This window comes from Solenopsis invicta, chromosome 9, assembly GCF_016802725.1.
Source record: "Solenopsis invicta isolate M01_SB chromosome 9, UNIL_Sinv_3.0, whole genome shotgun sequence".
NCBI lineage: Eukaryota > Metazoa > Arthropoda > Insecta > Hymenoptera > Formicidae > Solenopsis > Solenopsis invicta.
The window spans coordinates 7,714,153-7,739,465 of NC_052672.1; the positions used below are offsets into that span (position 1 = coordinate 7,714,153).

The 25,313-nt window shown below is 35.2% G+C and overlaps 1 protein-coding gene across 2 annotated transcripts in view; it reads right to left on the reverse strand.

Annotated features, from left to right (window-relative positions):
• Positions 1 to 25,313, reverse strand: part of LOC105202176 — a 102,118-nt gene that overhangs the window by 45,055 nt on the left and 31,750 nt on the right. Inside the window, exon 1 of one of the 2 annotated variants that reach the window (XM_039453247.1) lies at positions 10,115 to 11,051. The exons of the other annotated variant lie outside the window; for it this stretch is intronic. Coding sequence (XP_039309181.1) covers positions 10,115 to 10,124 — 10 coding nt within the window. The 5' untranslated portion in view covers positions 10,125 to 11,051. Of the gene's footprint in view, positions 1 to 10,114; positions 11,052 to 25,313 lie in introns of those variants that run through there. 2 annotated transcript variants of the gene reach the window in all.

Genomic DNA, 25,313 nt, shown 5'->3' on the forward strand with positions numbered 1-25,313 from the left:
TACTTAAATACTGAAGCTCGCGCGCTTAAAAGTATCCTGTCTCATAACAAATAATGTTTGCTCGTTCCGGCACCAATAAATTTAATTCTTCGCAAAATTAAAACTGTTAATGACTCTTATCGAAAAGTATTTAAATTGAGTCTGCTCAAACGAGTTTCCCAATCAGTCCAAAGCAAAGTTATAAAAAGGCATTAATTAGAACTTACCGATTATCTCGATATCGCGTAATGCAAATTGGATTGACGCTGTAATCAATTCTCAATTTATTCGTCGAATAATTAAACATTTGGAGCACTCGGAATTTTAATGCGGCCGGAAATATTCCGTTTTTATATTTCGCGTGACGGCAAATACGGATATTTCGTAATCTACCGCGCGTGCGCGCGTGTCCGAAATGAAGGAGTAAAAACTTTATGACACCGGACTTTGACAAATGCTGTAAATAACACGATTTCGTGTCTATCGAGTCGCGAATTTCACGCCGTCCGTCGATTCGCGCGCGTCAAGATCTATTTCGCTTAACACTGCCGACAAACGTATCTCGTCAACGGGCTCCAAGATAAAAACCGATGATGTTTCCGAACGTACTCCGAGACCGCTCTTACATATACAAAGTAGACAGAATGTTTTACAACAATGTGGTCGCAGCCTCGGTCGTTCGGACTATACTGAAAGATAATTGTCTACTATCAGCTGACCCTTGTCGTTCGCAGCCTGTCGTCCCGCCAACGCCTCCCTCTCGTCGATGCAACGATGCATTCTCCTACGTTGAACGGGCGCATACGCGCATACACGTCCATACACGGACAGGCCTGCGCTCGCCGCTACACCGGACGTACAAAAGGTACTTCGTTGGCTATCGTTTACACGATAATCTCAACGCGTGGAACTGGACAGATACGTGGCGTTACATGTGGCATTAATAACGTTCGTTGTATAGCCAATAATGTACACGATGTGCCGAGTGCAGCGTCGACGCACTCAAGTTTCCCAATCCGGCGATGTTTTCGCCGAAAATGATCGCGGCGCGCGTTATTGCTTCTGAGAAACAGAAAATACGTGATTGACAAAACCAAATTTCCGAAAAGCCCCGATTCTCATTAACTTCTTGCGAGACACGTGGATAAAAGTCAAAAGTTCAGTCGCGCGAGGTCCACGAGATCTGAAATAAAAATTCTTCAGATTCAGAAAAAGTGCATAATTATTTCTTCTTTTTTTATTATTCGTAGTGCTGGTGCTGCGTTTTTTGAAAAGCTTTGCGCTTTTAATTACACCCGGGGCCTAGGAAACTTCTAGGTGGCTCGCAAAAAGTTAAGCGATTAGGAGATCAAAAATTTGCAGAAATTTTCGAGGGTACCAGTTTACCAGGTTGCCGGAGAAACATCCCGTTCATTTTCTCGTCGGAGAAAGTAATTAGAAATTGGATTAAGATAATTAGTCGTACAGCACTCTCAATCTCATTAATGCGTCGCGTTCTCAGAAACCATTAAAACGGCTCATCAATATAGCGACAATTAAACGCGACCACATCCACCACAATCGCGGTGCAGAGAAATGGTTAATTATCATATCAATTATCGAAAGAGCCATCAATGGAAAGAGGAGCGGGCAATGGCTCGTTAATGCCAGTACTGTCAATGCAACATGCTACAATGTCCAATAAAACGACGCTCGATAACAATAATAGTGCAAACATGCGTATTTTATGGTTTCGCGGTGGCATATTGTAGCATTTTCGTAATGCCCAAATTCCCAAATCTACATATCGTAATTTAGCCGTGAGACGAGGGTAGTAGATAGGAAAAAATAGCTTCATCCGTCGTAAATAAATAATCCGCGCGTCAGGGGCGCAGATATGTGAAAGTAACTAATAAAAAATTCTATAGCTCTGCGCACAACAGGAATTAAAACGTTAGAATTAGTTTTTCTTAATGAATATTAAACGTAACGCGTACAATGGACACGAATAAAACACAAGGCATAAATATGTCGCACAAGGTACAACACAACTTATTATTTATCTGTAATGCTCACCGAGAAAATTAATTCTAAAATTTCAATTCCTATTTCCAATATCTAATATTCATCTAACGTGCGCAGGGCCTATTCGCGTTTCGATCAACACGAGATTGCCCTTACTTCATAAGAATAATTTGTTTTACGAGCAAACAAGAATTTTGCCGATAAGTTAATTAATAAAATTTAACATTAATTAATATAAAGTTGCATTAATATTCACAATTAATTTGGTCCCGTTTGTAAAACAATGTACTGCAATTACAAAAAACTTATTAATTTGTATTCAACGTTAAATACGTGCAATAAAATTGCAAAGTACACAAAAATGTTAGGAAATACGCGTTTCCATTTTATTAATATCAAATAATCTCCAGTTCGACAGACATTTTTAAACTCAAGTCCATCGTTCGGAGTTTACCGCTGCGTTGTTCGACAAGGATGAAATTATCTCGCAACGTGTCAAATTTTTATTTGTTGTTAAAAACGGTATCGAAGCTTTTCTCTCGGGAAGTACGGTATCGTGAATTTTGTCGGTGCCGACGGCGGAAATGTTACCTCCAACCCTGCGCGACGCTATATCTATCTACTCCACTAGCCACCCTCTCTTCGACTTTCCGCTCGCAAGAACACACCATTCTCCGCGATCTGCTGAAGTATCGTAAATTCGATCCGAGGTAAACGATGCCAATGGGAGCAGTCGATATTGTGTCGCGCGCGTTATGCAGATACCCCGATACGGACGAGGCGAGAGAAAGAGAACTAAATTCCGTTTCTTGCTGCGCCAGGGTGCATCGTGTCGCTGCTAATTGGCCCGGAGGAAAATGGCGAGTAGACAGGCTATGAACAGTTTTCGCTATCGGTCGACGGCTCAATTAAAGCTTTTTCTTCACGCGCCGAGGTCGTTATCGAGCTCGATACTGTCTGCGAGAGCAAATAAATGCCACTGTGACGTAACACAAATTATAAAGAGATCATCATACACGTTCGACATTCTCGTATGATATTTTCAAAAGAAGTCGAAAGATCGCGAAGACTGAGGAGATTTCTGATCTCTTTCTAATTGCATTGCAATCTCTACTTTCCTCGTCGATTAACGTAGGGATCAAATTATCACGCCAAGTCAGGGAGAAGGCGAGAAGAATTCCAAAAGGGCAGGCCGATTTGCGCCGCGAAGAAACGAAGACTGTCTCTGCCGGTCGCTTAAGAATGAAGAACGAGAAAGGGTGGCGCACCCTTCGACGCGCGATTAGGAGAGCGAAGAGAAGAGGGGAAAAGGGGAAGAAGGGAAGAAGGGATGGTATTGTCTCCGCGATTATTTATGGCGAATTTTAAGCCCCTAAGTGTGGCCGCTGTAATAATTAACAAAAGGCATTATGCCGCGTGGAGAATGAGCCGCCCGTTCGCCCGCCCCCTCGCTCGCTCGTTCGCTTGCCCCTTTGCGCTTTAAGGGTGCGAAGGTGCGCGCCCGGCTCGTCCGTTCGCCAGGAGAGATAACACCTGAGACCAGCGGCGCTCGATTGCCCGGGGCTCATTTACTAATGAGCACGGCCCTATAACGTCCGCGAGAGTAATGTGACTTCTTTCCCAACGCCGACAGCCGCAGCCGGGCCCGTACACGCTACAACGACGCGCGCGATTTACGGATGCGTCCGTCGAAAAAGCCTGACGATCGTAGCGCGAGCGTCAGTCGACGCGACCCGAATGAGCGTAACATATCGTCTACAAAGGCACTAATAATGACGGATTAAGGAATAAGTATTAGACATAGGTTGCAGGATTAAGGTCTTCTTACGCTTGAGTGTCTATAAAGATTATAATGAGCCAATTGCGCGCGTTTTCGTGTCATTACTGAGCTCTCATTGGCCGAGAGTAAGAGAATAGATCGTAGGAAATGGATTTCAACCACTTCGCTTACTTACTCTACGCTTAATCCGACGTTACAGCTTCATTCATTACTACTATTGCCACTGATGTGTAGACGACATGTCTCTACGCATGCCTTGCGCACAATAGAGGAATATTAGATATTGGGAATAGGAATTAAAATTTTTGAATCAGTTTTCTCAACAGTGTAGATAAATAATAAGTTATGTATCTCGTACGACACATTTATGCCTTACGACTTATTCGAGTCTATTGTGCGTTATGTTTAATATTCATTAAGAAAACTGGTAAAATTTTAATTCCTATTTTCAGTATTTCTTTATTTTGCGCAGGGCCTAAGACACTACGCAGAATAATGGAATATTAAGTATTAGAAATAAGAATTAAGGTTTTAGAATTAGTTTCCTCAATAAATACTGCACTGTGAAATAGTAGTGTCGAATCCTATCTAATGTGAATTATTTTTAATTATTCTTATAGGTCGCCATTGCTTATACTTGAGTCATCATTTTAAACTAAAACAATAAGGTTGAGTAAGTTAACTGTAAAAATGTTAAATTTAACTCGATTTATTATTTAGGTGTACATTAAAACGGATACTACTTTGAATTAAGCAATGTAATCACCGAAATGGGTTGATTAGATAAAGTTGTTTTTTTCTTAAGTACATATTTTGCGTTAATTTAAATGTTGATACAGTTTTAATTTCGATAGCAGTTAAAAATAACAAAATGTTATTTAACTCAAGAAATTGATTCAAATTTGATTTTTTAATAGTTAACAATAAATAGAGAGATAAATTATAAATTGTGTTGTGTTTCGCATAATGCATTTGTTTCATATTTTATTAATATCCATTGATGCTACATTCAGTGTTTGCCGTTATCTAGATAAAGAAACAGCTTCTTATTTTTGTCTGAATGATTTTAATATGTATTATCTTTATTTTAAGTAAAAAAGTATTACCCTTCTTAAATTATCTAAGATAAACAATAATTAATTTTTTAAAGTGATAACAAGATTGCGTTTCGAAATTAACTGCCAATACTAAAAATCTATAATATACGTAACGAGAAGTGTAAATTTTTAGTACTGGTAATGTCCATTGTAACGCAGCCTAGATTTTTCCGCTCAGTAGTAGTGCAATAAAAATTGCTTCAAAACTATTCAAAAATTTTTAGATAGAATTTTATCAATTATTATATCATGTAAGTTACATAGTCCTTCTATTTTTAACTTTGATTTTTATTGATTCAAAGAAAAATATTTTCCATAAGAAAGATCTTTTGACAAATATTTTTTGTTACATTATTTGTAGAAGAATAAATATTTAGAAATAAAAATCTGAACAAATTATTCTCGTATCCTAAATTGTTTTACCCAATAGTAATATTATCTAAAATTTATCTAGATAAAACCATATATAATTTTACCTTTTATTTAGATAAATATAAGTTCTCTAAGCGCAACATTGGACATTCAATATTCATTGAGGAAACTGATTCTAAAATTTTAATTCTTATTTCTAATATTTAATATATTTCTCCATTATTTCACCAATTTCACAATGCTCCTTTGTATGACGAATTTCATTAAATTTGATTAAATTCTGTTAAAGATATCCCGTTAGAGATAATTCACAATTCTGACAAAACGTGGAAACTTCGCGACATTATATGTGTATAAATGCGTGCGTGTGTTACAACAAAGTTACGAATAAAAATGTTAAAAAGTATTAGAGATTAAAGACAGGAAAAACATTTTATCTTTCTAAATACCTTGCTTTTAACTACAACAGCTGTACGATAATTCGAGGCTTTGTTACTACGTTATACGTAATTACCAATTAATAACAAAAATGAAAGTTTAATTAGATCATTAGTGGATATTGAAATTACGATGCGATAAGCAAAATTGTGAAATGTTGGACCGGGTTATTAAATTTAAATTAAATAGACAACACAAAGGATCGGAACGTCAAAAATAATTAGATGAAAATCAAGTAGAAATTCGCATGACTCATTAATGCGCGGATATTTGAGTGTTCGTACAACGGTTGTATCTCAACCGGAACATCCCTCTAACAGTTCCCCCCCCTCTCCTCGAACTGCGACCCCGAGCTTGGCTCCCTCATCGTTGTTCGATTCGTCACGAGAGAGGAACGTAAGCCGGATGAGTCAGGGGTGTATGCCACACAAGGTATTCAATCTGCTTCTTTCTCTTTCGATTCTCGTTTTATCTTTTTTTATTTTCCGTATAATCTTCCTCGACGTCGAGCAGACATGCACGGCGCTCGTAAAGTTCCGAGGGAGCACTCGGACGATAAAAGGGCGAGTCCGGGTGTTCGGAAGACGGACGTGTGTGGGAATTAAGAATGTGCGGCGAATGACGGATCGAAACGTGATATGTGATAACTGCAGATGAATTTGGGCCACTGTCAATTTCCGAGGGAGATAAATGTATAGTTTGCACGAACGATTAAGCGCCGCGTCGCGCCGGTGGAAATGCTTTTTGCTGGTAAACGTGTGCTCCAATTTATATAAATTATATTATATATTACAAATTAATTATGTAATATTATGAAACGTTTTGCAAAAAGAGATATGAAAAAGTATCGATCACTGAGCGACATAATTGAATGTTTGTGGCGTTTTCCACTTTTTTTTATGTCAATTCAAATTTATACAGATTATTCGGATTTAAAGTAGTGACTTTAAACCGTTCTATTCCATCAGTAAATTCACACATTCACACGTTGTTCTCATCGGAATATTAAAACTAATTAATAATTTTTATCAACAATTATTTTACTTTTCCCACATTTAAATTTAGGGTATTTATATGCAACAATTTTTAAGTTTTGACTACATGTTTGTCTTAAATTTTTCGTCTATTTATAACTAGCGTAACACTAAGGATGATCAAAAGCAAAAATCAAAACGTTTGTTATATTGTATTGAGGAGAAGATGGTATAATGGACCAGTAGTTATTACAGCGACTAGTATTATTTCCATTATTAGGTAACGAATTCTATTTATGGGAGTATTTGTTTAGCTTGTCACTATATATAGATGGTATTGTGCCAATACACAATGGCCAACATTTGATATAAGTCATTTCTACTTTCGAGCATTCTGAAACTTTTTCAAAGTATATTTTAACATTTAATTATGCATACTTTCTCATTGATTTTAAACAGAAGCGTATTAGCTAAACTAATATATAAACACTCAAGTGTTTTTTTGTTGTTACTTAACTCTTTATTTGGCTGTACATATTTAAGGTTATCCAAAGTTATATAATAACATGGGATTTTGCTAATATGAGCCCTTTATGTTAATATGGACCCTCCCATATCAAAGTAGTTAGTCGACAAGTTGATTATAGTTTTAATGGTAATCATGTATTACATGTATTATAGATTTTCAGTATTGCAGTCTATCCATACAGCACAGAATGTTGAGAGAACATTATTGAGATATTGCAATGCGGAATATTAAAGTAAATGTTTTTCAATGTTGAATCTATATTGATTGTTAATGTTGCTCCAACGTTGAAACAATATTGAGCAAATTATTATCGATATCTCCTTTATTAAAAAAAAAAAATTAACAAAAATAGAAGGTTGTGTAAATTGGATTAAATTTGGTACATGCATATGTAATAAATGATATAATAGAATTATAAGATTTATAGATATATAGATAGAATTATAAAAAACTTATAATTTTTAATAAAAAGTAATATACAAATTTAATTTGTTAATAAAAGCAAACCTAATTACATAACGCGATTCGTAATTTTGTGGAGATTTAAAATTACATTTATATTAATAAAAAAATTAAATAAAATAAATGTCTAAAGTTCCTTAAATTGTCGGAAAAAGAATTTAAAAGAATAATTTTTTAATTAAAAATTGTTTCGATATTCTAAAATATACTTTTACCTATAATATATATACATATATAAACATAGGATCACTGCACCAGTCGCTAAACAATCACCAGTAAATGACTATGTTTAGAAAAGTATTAATATAATAAGACTTTGAAATAATAAATTGCGAATTAATTGTATTTTTTATGATCTAATTTTCACAAACATTTTATTAAAATATTATTTTTTATTTAAAAATGTAATTATGCTAAAATTTCAGTTATATGTTTATTGACTAGTTAAATTTTTTATTTGTTTATTGACTGGTAAAAAATCAATATTATTTTTTAAATTTAGATTTTTTTCAATAATTTAAAAACTAATTTTACATTTTGTTCCATTTTTTTAAATCTAAAATGTACATAATGTGCATGAAATCTATATTGCCTGTACGTTGAATGAATATGGAATCAATATTAAATTCCAATATCTGTAAGACATAGATTCAATAGTCATTGAACGTTTCTGTGATGTCTTCAATGTTGAATCTACATTTTGCAATGTTGCTACAACAATTCGCAATCTTGTAATTCAATATTGTTGAGATGTCGATTTAACATTAGTGTACTGTAAGAACTATATACGAAAAGCTTATGTACATACATTTGCATATCTATGTTCTAATATTTTCTCTTTGAGTAAATATGTAATTTTATGCAAAACACTGTATTTTAAAAATTAAAATTAATTTTTCAAATTTATTCTTGTGGTAAGCTATAATACCACCCCTCTTCCTTTCCGATACATAGTGCCATTATTTATACATAGTGCCATTATTTATAAATGCATTTTTATAAATAATATTCAATATAATAAATATGTCAATAACTTTTGACTCTAAAATCTATTGAGGAGCAGTTTCGTGAATACAATCGTCCAATTTTTAATTTAAAATATTAATTATTAACAAAATTATTGTATAAAATGTAAATGGGTAAATGAGTTGTGCCGTAATATCACCTTCTTCTCTGTAAATACATTATGAATATTATGTAAACTTGCATTAAGATCTTGTGTGCGGCTCTCTTAGCTCCTTGATTTGAATTATTAATTTAATTCCTCGGAATCCTGTGTATATTTCAAGTAGTGATTTAACGGAAGTTACGTAAATTTGAGAATTCTGAGAACGTGGAATTTCAAGAGCGTAAATTAGGAGAGTCTTATCCCGCACTCAGAGTGTAACATCCCACTTGTCGTGTCTCGAAGTGCGTGCAAGTTCTTCGATCGAGATAATAACCGCGCATTATGTCGTGCGCCTTCCAATTAATATCACTTTACGCTAGCTTAGCGCCGGGTAAATAATCGCGATCTAGTGGACGCTTAATTACCGTCTTAGCCATCTAAGACAGTCTAGAACGATGACGTGGCGCAAAGGCAGCAGCGAGATTTACTTTCGATAAAAATCTTTAATAAGCGAAAATTTGATTGCAGCGAACCGCATTTCTCATTCCTGCCAGTAAAATATCTGGAGCTCTGAACTAATAGGATAGAGATAGACGCTTCCGTCTTACGCGATTATGCAATTTGTACCTTCCTTCCTCTCCTTCGCCACCTCCTTCCACCCGTGATGGTGAAAGGGGCTGGCCGCAGATATAGGGACTTAATGGTTGAAATTTAGAGCGGTTTAAGTGGCATATGGTGGCATTTTAATTGACAGTCTGGTTAGGTCATCGCGGCCTGAATCGTAACACATGGGCGAACGAATGGACGGCCAGACAAGAGCGCGGAGAGGATGGAGGAGGAGAGGCTAAGCACCACGTGGGGAACACTTCATGAGAACCGGAGCGCGCCAGGGCCGTGCGAGTAGCTCGATAAAAAACGTCCCTGTCACCGCGCTCTCTTTAGAGACACTCCGAGAGTCCGGCCAATCCGGTATTCTCGGTTAAATTGCGAGTGTGCCAAGCTGAAACGAAGTTCTCCGCGAAACGGAGTTCAAGAGACTCCGCTTAATTTAACTGCGTGGTAATTTTCGGAAGAGAGATAATTATCGTGTAACAGCAAACTTATTTAAAACTATAGCGTCAGCGCTCAGGCGCACGATTTCCCGACAAATTGTATTGTTGTATCTCCGTCAGTTTGCAGCCAGTTTTACTTCTTGCAGTTCAGTTGCCGCGGAGTTAATCGCTCGGTTTGAAACGCAAATTGCCGAAAGTGCGAGTAGCTCGACTTTATCTATCCGCGAGTGCGTGTCTCGTTTTATCATCGTTCACCCCGTCCCGTCGCGGCGTCGTCTCGCTCTTTGTTCGCGAGTAATGCGGAATATATCGCACTCACCGACTCGCATGATCCGCAACACGCCCAGGAATTCGGAAGGTAGCCAAGCGATCCATTTCAGAGTGACACGTTGCAGGTCGCACGTTGCACTCGGACGATTACGAGTCGCTCGTCGCGGCTTATCTCGTCGCGCACTTGTATCAGTTCGTATCGGCCGGGAGAACGGTCCTTGCTACACGATGAGAGAAACGAACGGATGCGCGGACTGAGTGCAACTGAACGGAGAAGCGGCTCGCTTTTCGCGACGCTCTCGGACGTCGAAGGCGTCCGAGCGCCGTCGGCGACGACCGAGCTCGAAAGGCGGACGAAGCGCAGAAATCGGAGCACTATACGGAGCTAGCGCATCGACAAATAGTGCTTTCCTCACTGAGGGAAAGGTTTCCAGATTCGATTCTGTGTCAGTCGGGCATGGCCACAAATAGAGAAATTCGTTTAATGATAATAAGCAGCGTTTTCCTATCTATATAACATTATTTAGATAATCATCTAGATGAAGAAAGAGTTTCATCTTATTTTTGTCTAAAATATTATAATGTATATTACTTTCATCATTACCTTAAAGATTAATGAATTTTAGATAATTACCTTATTTTAGATAAAAGTAGGACTATCTTTATCAAATTATCAAAAATAATGTGACCAATAACGAAAATGAACTATTGACTTTAGCATCAGGTTACCATTTATCCTAACAGGAGAATTTTTCAAAATGACAACAGAGTTGCGTTTCGAAATTTAATATTGAAAATTTATAGTATGTAACGCGAATTACAACTTTTTAATACTAGCAGGTGTATAGCGGAAAGATCGCATAGATCAGTAGTAGTGTAATATAAAAATTGCCTCAAAATTATAAATTAAAAAATTTTTAATTATCATGAATCTCGTTAGTCATATTTAATGTGAGTCATATATTTCTTCTATTATTTAACTTTGATTTTTTTTTATATTGATTCAAATCTAAACAGGAATATTTTTTATCAGATTAAATTATTGTATTTATAAAGAACTTTTATTTTTAAAAAATAAAAATTTAGACAAAAATATAAACATATCGCTTCCATATTCTAAATTTTTTTGCCCAACAGCGATATTATCTAAAAATTATCTAGATAAAACCATATATAATCTTATTTTTTATTTTTATAAATTAAATCTTTATCTTATCTAAGATATATTTACATGTAATATATCTTATTTTTAGCAACATAGTTTTTAATTAATCTAAATTCAACAGTGATAATAAGCAATAATAACGGAGCTTTTCGCAGCCTTTCCACTTTTAATTTTTTATTTTCTAAGAAGTAAAGTTTAAATTGAAAATTTTAAGGTTTTAAGTTTGTTTTATGAAACTCCAACTTGTAAGGGAGTAGTTTGATCTAGAGCGCGAAAAAATGACCTATTTTTGAAAACTTTTTTTAATGAAAACTGCTGCACATATTCTTCTACACTTTTACACATTTGCTTGTAATATTTAATAAATATCTGCAAATCTTCATATGGCTAAATGTTTGTTAGTTTTTGTGTTATTTAACCCTTAGACATAGCAGATCCGGCAACAACTGTAAATACAGTGCATGAGAGACCCATCCAACTTTGAAAAGTCGTAACTTTGATTTTAATCAATATTTTTCAATAAACTTTTTTTTCTAAATGACAGTTTATAATCTCAGAAATGTAACTAAATAAATAGCACTGCCGAAAAATAATCTGTTGTGATTATGTTTAGGATAAACCGTGAAAATAAAAAAATTGTGAAAAATCCATTTTATAATTAAATTATATCTTCGCAACAGAGAACTTTTAAGATCTTTATAATACCGTATTTTAAAGCTAAAGAGTGATACTTTTTAAAAAAATTATGGCATTATTATTCTTTTTAAAAGTATATTTATGTAACAAGGAAATTGTAACAAAAAATTTTACTTCCATGTCATTTGAATTCTAGTTGAGCATTGAAGCTGATCAACGTGGCGATCGATAATGGAGACCTCTAACTTCCATTCTCCCCTAGTCCGAACCTTCTTTCTTATTCTCTCTTCACACAGTAAGCGATTAAAATTTTGTGGGTTTCTCAGACTTATATATATATATATATGCTCTGTTTAAAGATTAAATTTAGAAACAAACTAATTTTTCACAAGTCAGCTAACACGATTTCTCAGAAACTATTGCACACATCGACTTCAATTTTTGCATATATGTAAAATTGATGTCTGTTTATTGCATGAACTAACATTATGCGATTTATTATTATAAACTATTATTATAAATTAACCTTTTTAAATTCAATCAATTTTATTAATAATTGATATTTTTGTTTTTTAAAACTGCCTCATTAATAATTTGTAATATTGTTCATCCATCTTAGTTTATGTGACAAATGTAATTTTAAATTTATGCAAAAGTTTAAGTCGGCTTGAAACACATTTTATTTTTAAATTTATGTAACTTAAGAATTAGTAAATATTTAGTCATATCAAAATTTAAAGATATTCACAAATATGTACTAAATATGTACGAGTAGTAGTAGATATATGTAAAAACGTAGAAAAATATGTGCAGCAATTTTAATTAAAAAATTCCCAAAAATAGACTAATTTTCATTGGGTTCTAGAATATCCCTTTAATCAAATTTTAAACATAATTTATAAAAGGAATTTATATAAACGGATTGAAAAAATTATACTGAATTGTAATGCAGATGTTAATTGAAATTGTTGTGCAAAACTTTCAAATTTCAGATCTGTATTAACTTTTCAAGCTGTTATTGAAATAAGATATTAATGATAATGCCGTTATATATGAGATTTTTTTCTTAGATATGATATCATCGATACATTGCATGCCGTGCAACCCGCAATTACTTGTTTGATGTACGATCGCAGGGGTAAAATAAATTTGGGTCCAGCCCCTTGCTTTGTTCGGGCACTCGAAGCTTATTTACGAAACTATCGCAGCTGCACTGCGCATAGATCGATTTTCAGTTGTATTATTATTTCTTGCACGCATCAGAACTCGCTTTTACGACGAAAAGCTCTCAACAAGTAAAAATCCGTACCAAATGGTTTTTAATTTATAGAAAAATGTTATGGCTTTCTTAATTGCATTTTCAAGCGTACTGTTTTAAATAAAACTATTTTTAATTTGATAAAAATTTGCATATGTTTATAATTCAGATTTATAAATTACAAAAAAAATATTCACGTTTTATAATAAAATTTGTAATACAATCACAAATATGCACTGTAAAAAATTACATGTAATTTTGGAACCTACTAGGTTTACACACTTCAAAAGTTACAGTTTATAAAAAAAGTTACTAGTCTTTAGTTAAACAATAATTAAATAATTTGTAAAATTTAAAATTGAAATTAAATTATAGAAATATTTGTATAATAAATCGTCAACAAATTGCATGAATTACGGTGTGCAGAAATTGTCTTTAAACTATGTTATCGAAAAACGCAAATACAAAAGGTAAAAATGCAAATATGTATGATATTAACATTATGTTATAAAATATTACGAAAATTTGTGCATTTATATAAAAACTACAAAAGATACTATTATTATAATAATTGTGCCGCAAAGATAAAGACGTATTTGCACAATTAAAATAACAACGCATGAAATTTTATATATTTCCATTATAAATTGTGTAAATTTACATACTTCTTTTTTACAGTGTGCAGTAAATTATTAATAATAAACATCAATATTCTGCATTCAATTCTATCGTTAATTTGAATCGCCTATTTTGGGTGCTGCTGACAATCCTGCGGAGATTAACACGAGATTGTCTTCGAGATCATATCATGTGCTATGGCTTTGCAACCGTGGAAGCTCATCTCATAAAACGTCGCTTTGATCACGTCGCGTGCTGAAGATGACCTTTGTGGTGGCAGGAATCTCTTTCTCGAAATTCCAGTCGATGAACTTAATTATTAGCGTGAGTCAGTTGAGTGCGTGGGACGCCTCCTCTGCCTTGTTTCGCTGCACGGAACTCCCGATGCTTCACGTCGATTCGTAAATGTTTGTACGCGTCTCTCGTAACTTCGCGGGCTCAGCGCGGCGGGGTCAAACGGGGTCGAGCGAGCAAAGCTCGTAGCAAACCCATTAGTCAGCGAAGAGGAGCTGATTCGTCGCCCCATCGTTCTCTCTGACGAAACTCGTCCCGAAACAGACCGGTCTGGCCTTTATTCCGCGGTGAAAAATTGTTTTTCCGTCAAATTCGCGTAATAAATGTCACGATGCATCTGCCCTGCGTTTCTATTTTTATTTCTCAAGACACATAGGATCAACTTTACCAAGTAGAACCAGAAATTCATAACGAGAAAGAATCAAAAATGTATTATATGATTTGCAGAATTATCATTTTACCCCAACATACAAAATAGCGGGAATTTTTGTATAAAAAAGTAGGGGTAGGGGGAGGACGAGAAAGAGAGAAAGAATAAAAAAAAATAATTTTTGAGAAAAAAACTTTTTTCTAAAAACATTTCTGCTTCTTTTAATCGTTCGCAGTGAATTTTTGGTGTACGCGCAATCAGTCGTAGCCATTTTTTTTCGTTGTTTGTACATGATTCCATAGTTGTTGATGGTAGAATGCTCTCTCGTTCGCATTGTTATTTATCTGTCAAAACGAATAACATATGCGTTTCGTATACAAAAAGTAACCATAACTGACTGCAGAAATTTTTATTTTGTATTATTTTTTTTTGAAGAATAAACTTTACGTGTAGAACTTTACGTGCCTTCTAAAATCTCTGTCTTAGATTCCGACCTTTAAACCATCCAGAGTTTTTTCTAGGTTACGACACTGTTCTTAAAATCAATTAACGACAGAATCATGTTGTAAATTGTAAGAAATCAAAATCTAATAAATTTTATTCGTGATTATAGAATCGTGACATATTAATTTTGTTTAAAGATAAAGTTCTATTTCGCGGAAAATTTTAGATATTGTTGATCATACGTGAATGTTTAGATAAAAATCTCAGCAAAAGGGAAAGATATTCTAGAACCTAGTGGAGGGAGCAAAGGGTCGGGATCGCGCCCTTGCGGCGCATATGGAACTACGAATATTTATCCGTTTCTCTCTCTCTCTCTTTCTTCCTCTCTGAATGCAAAGACAGAGGGAAGAGAGGTGAAAGAGTAAGAGAGACCTAGAGCGCAAAGCTCGGACCACATCGTTCTTTTGTGAGAGGAGGCCTTTTGTCGTTGCGACAAAGCCTGAAGAATATCCATCCTTCAAATGTGGAACAGCTGCCATCGAATAGCCCGGCTACCTTTTTTAGAGTACCGTGCACACACCGCGCGCACGAATACGCATGTACACCGAGCTGTAGGCGAGAGCGAGAAATGGATAAGGGATGATACACCGGAGCAGGAGAGAAACGAAGCAGGACGTTGTTTTCAAGTAGACAGCTTTTGACTAGGCTCGCGTCTTGGAATGGGTTCTTCTATGCGCAGCTACATGCTCTCCCATTTTGTACGTTTTCTCTCTCGTTTCCGTCGTATCGAATAAGTTCGATCAGAAGTTCACACCGTGTCAAAACTCACGATTCTGTGCCTTGCGACATAGGCCAAGTGTTCTCAGGAGATATCCTGATTCATATATATGTCGTATCCAAGCAATACGTATGGATAAATGTATACGTTCGAGACGTTAGAAATAATAGCAGAACGGCTTTAAGGGAGTTTAACGTTAAAAGGTTCCACGCATTTTCGATAAGGCGAGGGGGAGCGCGCGATTTTTTACCCTGCATAAATGCAAGCGCGCTGCGTTTCATCTCGGAGGGCCCCGACTGCAAACGGAATATTCAATAAGCTAATCGCGATGCAGTGGCAGACACGATTATAATTCCCACACAAGGCCACGCATGCCTTTATTATTCATTTATTGGGACACCGAAGGGACAGATATCAGTCGGTATTTACGATGCGATCGATACACGTCCAATTGGAAATCTATGCGCCGCAATACCCGTGATTTCCTTTGATAAAATTTGCTTTTCTTTGTTATCAAAGATATAACACTTGCGCTTTCCTATGCGTAAAATTTGGTGACGATTAAGTGGCATTTTTCTTCACTGGAAAAAAATCGATAGTTTTCAATTTGAAGATAAACGTGATGATACGTAAGCGAACTAAATAGCAGTGCAAACGGTCGATGATATCGTTCTATAGAATAACAGAAGTCAGATAATACTCTAGTCGAACAGTGCATTGTTGAAGTAGCATTTGGTGGCTTGATTTCGGAACCGGTTACCTTAGTTCGAAACAAAGTTGAGTCTGGAAAGAGCTGACCTGGCAAATCCCATTATTTATGGATGAATCCGAGTCTAAAATAATCTAACGCGAGCGTGATTTTAGGTAACTCCAAGGTGTCAATTAGGTACGTGAAACCCGTTTTGACACTACAATAAAAATTAGCACGAAATCTAATTAAAAAATATATTTGACGGAAGATAAGTGTTTTCGCAGGAAGCACACATTATCACCCGATATCACACTGTTTCAATTTCTTTCCGCGCGTCGAACGACGACGGCGACCGCTTCCATCGTCTTATCCGCGAATTAAAACTTTCAAAGATCTATACAGCTGACGGCTAAAGTCGACGGCTAAAGTCGTTAATTCATCCCATTCGTGTTTTTATTCTTAAAACGGAAGTTTAAAAATAAGACGAAATATATACAAGAGTCTGTTTCTAACATCATATGATACACCTACTAATTTGAGCTAATCTAAATCGCCCTTGAAATTATTAGGGCAATACCAGAATTTCGGGCATCGCGGCCGCAGTACTCGCAGCGCGAACAACGACGTGCTCCCTAGCGAAATACGAGCCACCACGCGGAAATAAGAGCATTCGAGTAATGCCGCGATGCAACGGCCAGTGCATCGTTGAAATAGCGATTAATTCTCCACCCCTCCCAACCCTGATTTCGGTGAGCAAGCAGCACGCGGTTCCAGTTCGCAACAAAGTTCTCAGCCAAAGGGAAGGCGTTCTCTCTCTCTCTCTTTCTCTCTCCCTCTCTCTCTTTCTCTCTCTCTCTTCGCGGAGTATGGGTGGCGTCGGAATGCGCCGGCAAGTTCCGAAACCCTGGGATGAAAATGCCTCTCCGCCGGATTAGCCCCCACTGGCTGGCTGACTGTAGTCCCCATACCTAATGTAGAGTATGCTCGTTGCTAGCTGGCTTCCGGTCCAGGGCCGGTCGGATCAAAAGGCCAGTTCACAGGCTCCACAAGTAATAATTTGCTAATTTCTTTTTTCTTCATGTAAATTATTTTAAGATATGGAAGAAATTAATATTATATATAAATTGTAACAATGATGCAAACTTGTAAAATTGTAAAATGCAACATGTACAAAACTGTTAAAATTAGTCAAAATCTGTATAGTACAGAATAGCAAAATCATTGCAAAGTATTGCTATAACGTTTCAGCAATATAACGTTGCAGCAAAAATAAAATGTCCGCTTCAGAACTGATACATAATGTTCCAGCAACGTTAATACAATATTATATATGTTGCTGCGATGTTGCTGCAACATTACGTATCAATGTTTCTGAAACGGACATTTTACCATTGTTGCTGAAACATTGCAGCAATACTTTTTCTATGCTGTGCTCTCTGGAAATAATTAATTATGAAAATCTAAAGAGCCTATATTACCAACACTAATGTACAAATAAATATAATATTTTTAATAATATTTTCAAACTCTAGATAGCGAATTATTTTTATCTCAAGTTCATTATTTAATCAAATTTGTAGTCCGCTCTGTAGATAGACTATATTTGTATGCACTTGCAATCACATATGTGTGCGCGTATATTATAACTGCCACTGAAATACGTAATCACAATTAATTCACCGACTCAGATAGACTTGAGTATAAAAAGAAAGAAGGCTATTTAATGACACATCTAAATGCCATGTTCGGCATTCGCCTCTTCTTCGCGAAAAATCGCTTACACATATCAATAACGCAACTTATCAAATAAATTATCTTGAGTTGAATTTAATGATCAATTATATATAACGATCAAGCATAATGATTAATGACTGTGAAACATATTTGCTTTTTTCGTTACACAGAAAAAAAGTATCCGTATTCTGTGAGTTCGAAAGAGTCTTGCGGTATGGAAGTTCAACTGTATGCGAAATGACCCAGATGAGCAGGAATGTCAGGCAGAGGAAATGACAAATTAACCGGTTGTGACGCCTCTGCGCCCTTCTTTCCCATTCCTCCATGTGTTTGCAAACATCGGTTACTCAGACACATTTCTACCTAGCGTATTTTATCTAAACTATCTTTACGTCTCATATATCTGAACAAGATATTTTTACGTTTATACGAATCAATGTTCATAATAGAGATCCAAGTGATTGATATAATGAATTTCAAAAGGGGAATAAAACTACAGCGAGTATTAAAAGGAGAGCGTTTTCTTGAATGAAGAAATGACGTAACTTCCTTTTCCACTTGATACTTACGCCCGCCGAAATTCCTCTCTTTGGGCTCGTTAAAATTACTATAGCGCATCGCCATCCGCGATTAGTGCAGCGAGTCCGGCTTCCTTACTCATAAAGATCACCTTTTGTAGTGCTATTAGCGCATTACGCTCGCGTCACCTTCATGCTCGCCAACGAGCATTCTTGTCCCTCGTCCTTTCGATCTCATAGAAAACGTCTATTAGCACGATCCTATTCTACAAACACACGGCGCCTTTGTACGCGGCCAACAACGTGCTTACGGTTCTCAATCATCGTCCTGAATAAGACGCGATTCAGCGGTTGTCTAACGGAATTTGTTTACGCGGTAAGATGTCATTTGTCACTTTGCGCCATCGTTGTCTAACAGCCGGCGCGGCGCGGCGCCGCCGTCGACGCTGCATAAATCTTTCCTCAACATTGCCATTCAATCGTGCGTCTCTCCGCTCTCGCGAGGATCGCTTAACTTATAGTCTGCAATAATTAATTCTGACAGAATGGCGCCGCCTTTTAATTTAATCCAAAAAGTCTGGAATTCGTATAATTTAGGTTTCATTATTCTTATCATCCGCTCTGTTATGCCGGTGCAATATGTATGTACGCCGGGTTCACAATGCAGAGCCGATGAACCGCTCCGGCGCGTCCGGCTAACTGCTCGGCTAACCGACTCGGCTGGTTAACTACTCGGTTAGCGATTTAACCGCCGCGCTGCTAATCACTCATTCGGTTAACCGCGCCAGCCGCGACTACAAACGGGGACGCGCGCGGAATTTCGATCGCATACACGCGCGCCGCTCGTTCGCGCTGGTTCGTTCATTCGCGGGGGAACGCACGCGGAAGAGCCGAGTTAGGAAGCTGCGGAAGTGGGCCCGCGTTCGCCGGAATGTTCGGCATTCTAATGAGGAAAGCGGCGTTTACTGGTGCCGCCTTACATTTCGTTCGTTGCGTACGTTGATTGCTACTATCGCATTGCCGTACGCACGTGATAAGTCGCATGCCTTTCTATCTTTGAGCTCAAAGGGTTAAACGGATTATTCTGGACGTAAAACATATTCTAGGTAAATCAAAACTGTGCGAAAGGATCGTGTACAATTGTTATGGGTTTTGGCCCTTGATGAAATCGGCTGAAACTGTTAGCACGTTTTGATCAAAAGTCTGCATGGGTACGACGCTCGAAAATGGCTAATTTTTTTTTGCTACAGCCGTTATTTATTAGTATTTATTTTTTCAAAGTGTTATATAAACATTTAATACAATATTTATAAGTAAAAAATAAACATTTATAATAACAGTTTTAATAAATTTACATATTTAATAAATTTTATGTGATATTTATGATCTGTTCAATCTAAGATCACAAAAATATTTATAAAATACTTTGATAACTATTTACAAAATGTTCAAATAATTAGTATAAGTATTTTGTACAACTTTTATAAATAAGTATCGTGTGCTATCTGGATATACACATAGCATGGTTTTGTTGAAGTATATCTACAATTTTAATAAAATACGGATCTGGAAATAATTTTATTATATCGTTAAAATAATTATGAAGAACGTTCAAGAGTGTGACGAACATTGAGCTAATCCTACATAATTATTTTGGTAGTCTAAGACCAATGTATTCATATAATCGATTTTTATATATTTAAATTAGCATAAGACATTAAGATAGTTTAAAAAAAAATACATTCTACTATAAATACCGATCTAACATGGTGGAATAAGAGTAGCGCGTCTGCTTTCTATACCAAAGATATTGTTTCAAATCTATCCAGAACAATATTAGATTTTTAATTAATTCCCATTTTTCGGGAGACAATGGTAAACTGTCGAAAGTATCTTTGCTAAGATGCTTACAATAAAGCACTGAGAAAAAAAGTATTTGCATTTATCATAATTTATTTAAAATTCTGCCATAATTACGCGAAAAGAACAATTTTGCTGAAAATAATTATGTTGAATCATTAAAAAAAATTTTATCGGATGTTTAAGTTGGCTGCTAAAATGTCAAAACTTTTTGCACCAGTAACATCATGTATGAATGTCTTACAGAATAATTTTGATAGTCCAACATGAATTCGCCTATTGTTTTTAAATCTAAATTTAATTAAATATTTTGATATTTTCACAAAATTATTATTTTCGTGTATTATCTGTAGTAAAAGATTGAACTAAAATAAAAGAAGACAAAAAGACAAATTTCGTAAAGCTAAAATGTGTTGAAATAATTTCACTTTCGCGACTATCGCTTTATTTTCATAACTTCGCATGAAGGTAGAACATTAAAGGCTGTTTCTTCACATTGTTCACGATAGTGTGTCTGGGATATTCGTCGTTCGCGCCGATGTCATAAGACGCCATCGCGAAATTCCTCCATCGAATTACTCTACCAATTACATCGCGATTACTTGCGCGAACGACCGGCACGGACCTAATAAACGTGAGTCAATAAGCTAGCAGGCAGGAAGCCGGTATTGCCCACAGATCTGAATGGGCGTTATGCTTCACAGTAATGTTGAATTACTGTCTTAGCACGGCCACGTGATTAACATCGCGGAGACTCGTGGTAACAATTAGAGAAACCTCGAAGAGATCCGCCGGTTTGGGTCGACGACAAACAAGGTACGAGAAAGTAAGAGAGAGAGAAAGAGAGAGGAGGGGGGAAGCCCCGATTACGTCGCAGTGCGATATTTCACGTCACTTCCGGTTACAAACCTCCTCCGGGCGGGTTATGAGATGCCATTTGGTAGAAGGGAGAACGCCTGCGAACGAGAAGAGCGGCTCCCACCGAGAATTAATTTGAATTGGATTACCATGAATATTGTCAGCGCTCGGTGAGAGGTCGGACAGACGCGTTCCCATGGCAAACTAAACGCTCCGAAAAGTCTGTACTCTTTGGTGAACCACTTCAGCGCCGGCTATCAATTTGTGAACATTCGTGAAAAATTAAATTTTTTAACGAGATGAAATGTATTTACGGCACGGCAACATATTTATTATATAAACATTCTTTTTCTTGCACAATGATAATCTTGACAATTTTTACCATTGCCACTTACAATCTTTAATCATGAATATACTATAAACTCTTCTCTTTCGTTAAACTCTTAAAGAAAAGATGTAAGGAACACATATCGTTGATAATTATTTCAATTATTAAGTATTAAAAGATCAAATTTAAATCAATTCCTTGAGTTAAATAATATTTGGTTACTTTCAACTTCCATGTGTATCAAAATTCATTAATTTTAACACCAAATAAAATGTGGTTAAAAAAACTACATCTAATCAATTCATTTCTGTGATTGAATTGCTTTTAAAGTAAGCAGCGTCCAGTTAAATTTAAAACACTTCTTGAGCTAAATTGTTTAACTTTATTCTGTATTAAATTGTTAAACTCCATCAAGAATGCTAAGAGGTTTACGGGTTGTATCCACGTCACTGTTAACGTTTTATAAACATTGCAGTTTACTTCATCACGTTTAACTCTATAGTTTTAATAAAATTAATGACGTATTAAGTAAAGACAACATAAAAATAATTATAAAATGATTCAAACTGATATTTGATATAATTCAACATTATAAATATAACAGTGTAACAACATAATTTGTGTCATAATTAAAAAGATATTACGTCATATATTTTACGAGGATACAATGCTTGATGATCAAAGTTTTAAACTAATCCAATTTTACAAGTTTGTATTCTGCCAATAACAAAATAAAATGATAGAATTATCGCAAAGAGATACAGGCATCTTCGATAAAATCTTAAAAAGCTAAGATCTTTGTTGGCAGCACCAAATGAGATGCGTTCTTTTGAGCACTTCCTCTCGTTAGCCTAGCGGATAACATCCATGAAATTTGCGACTAGAAGCAAGGAATCCGTTAGCCCCGCGGCTGTTTTTAGCAAACGAGGTGGACACAACTTTTTCGCGACTTCCGCTTCTGCGAGAAGCATCGTGTGTTATTTCGGAAGGAGACTCACCCCGAATACGGTGCTCTATTATCATCGTGGTTGCAAAATTTATTCAAACGCATAAATCCGATAGTTCGTCAGTTTGTGTCTGGGTGTTTAATAATTAAGAGAAAAGATGCTTAAACGTACATACGGCGTTTCATAATGTGTTCACTGTTTGTTGTCTAAACATTATAATATTGAGTACTTGAAACATCAAGCTATAATTAAAAAATTGTCATAAAATTCAACGTATTTTTAAGAGAGAGAGAGAGAGAGAGAGAGAGAGAGAGAGAGAGAGAGAGAGAGAGAGTTATACAAGTACATTAAATTTAATATATCAATAATTAAAAAGTGTGTACATAAAATTTAGTGCACTTTTGACAACATTAAATTTGGTTAACGTATCTGCTTAAAATTTGCTTTATACATTATATTAAATTTTGCAGAGTATTTTTAACAATGTTAATGTTATATAACTCGAGAATAATCACTTTTGTTGACGATATTATACAATTGCGAGCAATCATTTTGTTTTTTTCTTTTTTTTGCGTAAATGATCTCACCTGTTTTATTGATTTGAGATCATTGTGTATTGTATACAATTTTATACTTAATATTTGGTAATAAATTCAAAAAGAGAGAGAGAGAGAGAGAGAGAGAGAGAGAGAGAGAGAGAGAGAGAGTTGAAATTTAGCTAAAATAAAACGTCTTTATGAGTTGTAGGGCAAATATCTCGTATTCCATTCTTCTCTTAGTAACCACACGTTATGATAATGACGACAGTGATGATAATGAATCGCACGGTGGAGCAAGGAAAAATTTCAGCGGTGCTTCGTCGTATTTAATTACTTACATGCGTAGTTAACGTCATGCGCTCTCGCGTCTCCACGATAATGCAACGCGGGGACAGCCAAACAACATCTGACACTTTACGAAAATCGGAAAATCATGAGCGACGGCTAGAAATAATATCGCGCCGCGTGACGGCGACAAGTACAATGCAAAGAATTGCTATTCGCGTCACGATTGAATTTTGCTGAACACTTCCTTATGAAATTTCTAACAACTCTCGCTACGCTTTCTAAAGAAAGATTAATTTGGATAATAGATTTAATAGGAAAATAATAAAAGTCAATTAGTATAAACTTAATCGTCATGAAAGAATGGAGAGCTATAACGTAATAATTAACGGCAGAAATAAGGGATTAGTTATTTTTATAATCTCTTCCATTTGGTAATTTGATTTAGTATTCTGACGCAAATAAACGGGCGGAAATTGTAGCTTGATGTTTCAAGTATTTAATATTGTAATGCTCAACCTTTTATTAATAAATAACAATTTAATTTATTAATTATTATAATACATATTTATTATATAGGTACACAATGATTTATATATTATGTCTTTTTGCAACATGCAGCAAAACGAACAATTCAGGTCGCCTTTAATTATTCTGCAGAATTATGCATACGTACAATAACACATTACTATACATTTCAAGATTGCGTCTGCATAAATTATTTGCGCATTGTTTGCGTTATGTTTACACGAATCCTTTTCATGTAGACAATACAAGCAATGTGCATTATTATAAATTTGATAACACAAAAAAATAGAATTAAATTTTAAGATTGTTTATATAATTTTATTAACAAAAAATAAAAATAGTATTAAAAATGAAAAAAATGGAATATAATTTCTACTATGTCTGATCTGAATTTTTGATAAGTCATAGATTATTATTCATATATATAATATGTAAAATAGTTTATTACATGGTTTGGATGCATGTATTGTGGATAATGATGGTGATGGTGATGGTGATGGTCAAAAGGACACAGAAACGATTGCTAACTATGTATTTTTATTGGATTAACATTTGAGATTAATATACGAGATGAATATTTCGTGCACGGCGGAAATGTTTTTGTGTCCGAAGTCGAGTAAGATCTGATCTGTCCGGGCTAACAATTTTACTTCTCAACCGTTGCAGAACAATGAAAGTGTAAAAAGTTTTATGACTATCAAATGTTAGAAATTTTATGACATCTGGAAGTCATACGCCCGGTTGCGTTAAAATTTTTCTTTACCTGATGGTCGTGGCAATTGTTTGCCACAGTGGTTTATTTACATTGTATACTCGTAAAATAGATTACTTATTTTATGCGTAAACGTCCAACTTCGTCTGTGAGTCTCTTAAGTCATATCTTTAAAAAGATCAAATTTATGAAGTAAATAAATTAAAAATATAAAGAATCATTAACTAATAACTTATTTCATTAATAATTTATCGTGAAAAGAATCGAACGTTTTATAATTAATAACAACGATGAAAAAGATGAGAAAATAAAATTGCGTGTAGCTTGAATTTATTTTGCAATTGTCATATTTTTATTCATATCAATTATTAGTTTTTACTATGATCAATTATCAATCTTACAATATTGTTTATTGTAATCAAATTTGTGATAGTGTGATTTAGAAAACTTGATGCATCTTATAAAAATATTGATTTAATCTTTATAATTAATGCAAATATGTATATATAATGAATATAAAATATTGTACAATAAATCTCTCATAAAAATATTAAATTGCATGATTATATTATCAGCTACATAAATTGATCAAAAATTAACATCAGTTCCACCTGATTTTTTAAAATGTCAACATGTATAAAAGAGATGTAATCTGTTAAATTTTTGTTTTTTTTTACAACATTCA